Raw genomic sequence first — 6,000 nt, 5'->3', positions numbered from 1 at the left:
GCCGACATTCATCAACAAGCCCTTTGTCCTTCCTCCAAGACTTCCACTCGCCCTTTTCCCCCCTCGATCTTTCACGTTTTTTTTCTCTCCGTCCGTCCCTCTTTTTTTTTCCTGCTGACAGATCACTCAGGATCTTTCCCCTGCTGTCATTGACTTTGTCCCCCTTTTTCACCCACACAAGCAGGAGATTAACCCTCTGCCTGCTGACTCTGCATCTCCCCATCAGCTTCAAACATATAAACATCCAAACCCAGCGTAACTGATTTACTGGTGTTCACATCATATTGATAGATTATTCTTGGATTTTTTATTTTTTTGCCTTACTCTAAATGTTATTCTATAATAAATAATTATAATGCATAAAAACATTTCATTTGGTGCTGCAATTTTCTGAAATCTCTTCTGTTTTGTTGTCAAAACAGAAGAGATTTGACAACAAATCTCTTCGGTCAACACCCTCATGAACTGGGTGTTGACCRTTTTTAAAAGCTGAAAATGTAAAAACTAAAAACAAATGACATTATATTGTAGCTGTGTAGGTTAAAAGATTAGAGCATAAGGGAATAAAACGACGTCCAAAAAGTCGTCCTCACCTTTTCACTGAAACTGATTTCAGAGTGAACAATTTAGCAAGTCACTGTTTAAAAATAATCACACATCACACCAAACCTTCCTGCTTCATTGTTACAGTACCTGAGATCTCAGACGAGGTGGGGTGTGACGACAGGAGAGAAAGAGAAGTGCTTGTTGAGTTTCTTTCTGTCACACTTTGACTGCCACTTATCACATAAGGAACTGAAGTTATGATCAGCAAAACCAATCAGGACTGATCCACGTGATTCTGAAATGGTGTATTAAAGTTTAGAAACTGCGAAACATTCACATTTGGCCTCAAGCAACTTGGAGTCAAGGAGTTTGGACCGCTGAGAAACAGTCCAGTCCTTTGCCTSTGACGTCTGAAATTCAGGAGAGCCTGAGAACGTTGTAGCTTCGTGTCCTGGAGGATCCTGAAGCACCGGCTWCGTCTTCTGAATCATATCCACACTGTTGAATTGGATGTGCTTCACAGTCTACTTTGTGTTATCTTTTTGGGTTTTTTTTTCCCTCCATAATTTCCTCTTTGCTAACGTAGCTGTTATCTCAAAACTTGAAGTCGTCTGAAAAGCTCACTGCTGGAGTAAGCTTTGGTGGTAGGCTACTGACTGCTGATTACAACTCCACAAAACTCCACTTTAGAGCCTTAATATGACATGAAAACATATTTCAGGGTGACAATTGCTCTACAGGTAGAACTGGTAGGTCAGGACTCCTGGACACAKCCATCTWGRGTTTGATTCGCAACCTTCRAACTTTGCTTCAAATATTTCTCCTCTAGTAATCTTTTTCTATTTCCTGTTTGATCATTACAAATAAATTCCATTAGTGCCACAAAATATATATAAAAAAAACGTTTTTACAAAAACTTCTTAAAAGCAAACATTGTTTTTGTGCATGAGAGCAACAAAGTCTTGAATTCCCCATCCAGATGAACCACACACTCCATGTAACTCTGCATAAAAAAAGTGCCCATCACTTTCAGAACAGCAGCTATTATCTCAGGGTTTGGAATAAAATATTCATTCCTACAGACAGTTTATCCAAGCAAGCATGTCAAAGGGATGACAAAAAAAAAAAAAMATGAACCGCCACAGCGTGCGAAAACAGAAACAAYAGTAATAATTGAAGAGTGGAGGAGTGAGCGGGTTCGTACCTTCCAGTCGCCTGGTGGCATCAGTTGTTCAGGGCATTCCTGGTCAGGGAGGCAAGCACATACAACACATAAAAACTATTATGTCAAAATAAGAAAACATGTATGAACTTTACTGTCCTGCATACAAGGAACAGAACATCCACTGTCGTAGAGAGGACAGAAGCGCTCCGCGGGTCCAAACAGGGCATGCTAAGGTAGCGGATTTACCGTCAGCTGCACTGACTTTAAAATTTATTTCACTTTTATTTTAAAACTTTAAAATAAAAGGTATTTCATGCCTTTGAGTTTCCAACACCTCTAAACGTAATCACCCTATTTGGGTGTTTCAGCCTTTTTTTTTTTTTTTTTGTTAAAAATGAAACCAGCATCAATATAGTTTGACGTTTTTTAAAAAAATCTACAAAGTATACTTGTATGTCAAAGGGAAAATTTATTTTTGCAACATAACATCAATTAATTTAAAATATATTGGGGAAATTAACGACTGCATGCATATATTCCTTTAAAGAGACTTTCCTTATTGAACAGAAGCCCAGCTAAAAGATTTGTCACAGTTTATGAAATGAAGATCACCAGAGAGCAGTCAGTCTAAGTCTTTGCTTTTTCCGTTATCCCAAAGCGTTTTACCAACAACCAATCAAAAGCAGAATAATTCGGAGAGTGGAAGACGAGGATATCCTAACAAAACAAACACTAGAATCTGAAGTTGTTAAATTTCACATTAAAACAAAGCCAAGTTTCTTTTTATGTGTGCGCAAACTTAAGTGCACTAAYAAAGTTGATTCTGATTCGCCTGATCAAGTGTGGGATGTTTCTGAGGAAGAACGGAGAGAATCTCCCACATCCAGATTTTCAAATAKGACTGAGATGCATTCAGCCACAGGTGGACCAGCGTACTGGCCTAAAGGGGTGTGAACATTTATGTGGTCTTTATTTTATTTATTTTTTTTTTTGCAAATTCTTGTCCCAAAACCCAAATTATATTGATCACAGTTTMATTTTTTCAAAGCAATTAGAGGCTGAAGCATACAAGTGGGGCAAATACTTATTCTATACAGTAAATTAATAAACAGGCTTGAAAAGCAAACATMAAAAATGAATTCAAGAGTATGAAAGTTTCTCAAAAAATGTTTTYTCTTCACTTTTTAAGCATTTTAACAGCTATTCAACCACATAAATCAATTCTGAATATTTTATATAATACAATTGTCAAATTTATGTCACATGTTTCCTAATGTTCAAGTTGACATCTTCTTATTTTTTCTTCCTTATTTATTTATTTTTTTTATTTATTTTGATCTGTGGATTTTAAGGAATACTCAAAGAGTATTGTAAGATTGTTTTCCAAATAGAAACCTCGCAKAAATGTTTAACTWAAAGGATGTGTGGGAAATTGAGAAGAGCTTCAAATTAAATAATGGTGAAAGATGGTGTTTGAATACATGATGCTGTGCAGCAGCCAGATCCCTTCTCACGGCAAACCACCTCRAAAATGATCTGAATCAACAAACAATTAACATCTTGCAAAAGTATTCATAACCAACAAACTTTTCCACATTTGGTATAATTCAACCATAAATCACCTGTGCACTTTATTTGGACTTTTGTTATGCACCAACACAAGGTACTACATAGCTGTGGAGAAAGATGATACACTCAGTGATTTGTTTATAGGACACGAGTAAACAAAAAGCATCACAAAGACCAGGAAAATAGGATATAAAWCGAAAACCTTGYGTCTGTCCAGCTTTCAGCTATACCCTATGCTTTGTGCTGATCCATCATATAAAATCCCAATAAAATACTTTGRATTTAGCAATGTGACATATGAAAAACTTGAAGGAGTAAGAGTACTTTTGCAAGTTCAATCCAAACCAASATCAAGACACGAGACACATTTTCTTGATTGGACAAAAGTCATTAATTTGTTGATTTTGAAGAAGTAGATGYGGATTTTAAGTAAATTATGYGTTACCTTCCAGGTGATTTGAACCTTAAGAGGAATCTGGTCTTTCATGTGTTGACATAAAACACAAATACGGCATGCTTAAGAACAACAGCTACTATCATATATCATTTTTTTATTTTTTTTTACAAACTTTTTGCACACCAAAACAGGTTCACTCATCAGAAACATTGTTAAAAAGCCTAGAGCAGAGCAGGACCATCTGTAAATCTTAATAAGACAAAAACAACCAAATTAAGGGCATGGATGTGTGGTTAGACAGTTTGTCAGAGCAGATGGCTCGCCTCCTTGTTAGACATGCACACCTCTGAATCTGTAGGATTAGTTGGGGATGCTTCAGAAAGAAAACATGAAAAAAACACACACACAAATATAAAACCATGACTGAAGTAAAAGAGGTGGATAATGGAAACAAGATGTGAAATTTTAGTAGCTGTGATGACTTGAAAGAAAATGACAGGAGAGCCACAGATAGTTTAGAGGAGGGAAACACCTAAAGAAAGAGAAACAAGTTACAAAAAACACAGGATCTGAAGCTGCCTCAAAAAAAGAAACTGCACCAATATGTTGCTTTGTTTGTACCACATTAACAGGATGTGTACGGAGCAAACTATCCAGACACTTATTTAATTAATTGAACTCATCCTTGAAGGAAAGGTGTACTTTTGAGGCAACTTTGATCCCCACAGACTTATTTCATGCAGGTGGTTATGTTTTTTGTTCAAACAGGGAAGACATTAGTAATGGCAGTAAGGTGGTCGGACCAGCAGGTGGAACTCTTCTCTTCCTTTTAACACACCCGTATAGACGATGTGTAACGGCTCAGTTCAGGAAGATGTGAGACTAACCAAAGGAAATTAATTCGTAAAGGCGGTGGCTCCTTTAGCCTCGCAGACCTGAACAGAATGTTAAATAACTAAAGCTGCAATTTTGTGTGTYGGTGTCTGTCTTCCTGAGTTATTTTTGGGAATACAGATTTTGGCCTAGATTTCAGGATTTTTTTTTCTAAGGATTTCTCTCAGCAATACTAAGTTTAAGACATCCGGTCCTGGAGGATCAAGGAACTGACTTGATTAAATCCACAGGGGATTAAAACCAATTGCACTGCCGTGTTTTGCTTTGCTGCTTAGGACATTCTGTGAGCACAAAACAATAAGGTCTTACAGAAAAGTAACTATAAGACATTAACTCCATATCGGATTTGCAAAACATTTTCCTAGTAGAGTTGTTACTATTGGATCTGGACAAAATGTCTTCACGTTAAATTTTCAACTAAACTTTTACAAAGGTACTACTTTAATAAAAGAGCCAACAGCTTCTTTCACAATGCGATTTAGACTAATCAAATAAAGTTTTGTTTTTTCTAAGATGGAAATGTTAGCATTTAGCTTGTTAGCTAGTGAGGACTAGAAACACAGAAAATAATGCCTTRATRTTTAATTTTCACCATTTCATTAGTTTAATAAATCAATSTAATTTAYTCAAATATAYGTTAACTGCACACATTTACCAATTTCAGCTTGTTTCAAATGTTTCTCAGCATTTTAGCTTGTTAGCATTTAGCTAGATTGCTTAGTAGAAATTARTGCTTAACAAAATGTCTTAATGTTTCATTTTCAGCTCGTATTTTCATCAAAAAATATTGTTTATATCAATAACCAATTGTTTAAATCCTAATGTGTGATTTCAGTGCATGTTGATAATCTAAATGTTCTCATTTTTTTCTGATGTTAGAATCTCTTCAGTCAGTTAGCTTGAAGATATGCCATCTGCGACTGAAAGACTGAAAAATATAGAAATTCATTTTACCAAATATTTAAATTTGGGTATTCATGTATATGTTATTTATTGGCATTAATTTTAGAGGACTCAAATCTAAGTAGGCTTAGAATTTAGCTATTAGTCTTAGTTTTGAAAAAAACATCTTAATGTTTCTTTTTTTAAAGTTAATTTTTAACCGTATAATAACTGATGTGCGTTGATTTTGTGTCCTGCCTGTCAGATGTTTCTGGTTGTTCTGGTAGTTACCGGGAGGACCCCGCTGGTCCGACGGCGGGTCTGGCGGAGCCAGTGCCGTGCGAAGGCATGCCAGCGGTGAGTGGGGCGGCGGGGGGKAGGGGGTTCATTAGGGGGTACGGGGCTTTCGGGGCACGGGAGTCCCACCGATGCCTCCTCTCCTTTATCCTGCTGTGTTGCAAAACAACAAGCACAACAAGGTGGTTACTGGGCAACAACTAAGTCAGGCAGATTGGCAACATACAGTCAACATAAAACATGATGTCTA

At 36.7% G+C, this 6,000-nt stretch overlaps 1 protein-coding gene across 6 annotated transcripts in view; it reads right to left on the bottom strand.

Annotated features, from left to right (window-relative positions):
* Window positions 1-6,000, bottom strand: part of ndrg4 (NDRG family member 4) — a 47,612-nt gene that overhangs the window by 16,374 nt on the left and 25,238 nt on the right. For 2 of the 6 annotated variants that reach the window (XM_008411759.2, XM_008411760.2), the window contains exons 3-4: window positions 5,745-5,903; window positions 1,751-1,789 (exon numbers count right to left, since the gene is read on the bottom strand). In XM_008411759.2, coding sequence (XP_008409981.1) covers window positions 1,751-1,789; window positions 5,745-5,903 — 198 coding nt within the window. The remainder of the gene's footprint in view (window positions 1-1,750; window positions 1,790-5,744; window positions 5,904-6,000) is intronic. The other 4 variants (XM_017305229.1, XM_008411761.2, XM_017305230.1 and 1 more) reach the window with 4 other exon arrangements.

This window comes from Poecilia reticulata, linkage group LG6 (genome assembly GCF_000633615.1).
Source record: "Poecilia reticulata strain Guanapo linkage group LG6, Guppy_female_1.0+MT, whole genome shotgun sequence".
NCBI lineage: Eukaryota > Metazoa > Chordata > Actinopteri > Cyprinodontiformes > Poeciliidae > Poecilia > Poecilia reticulata.
Note: the sequence above shows the minus strand (reverse complement) of the source record. Positions and strands in the feature narration are given on the sequence as shown.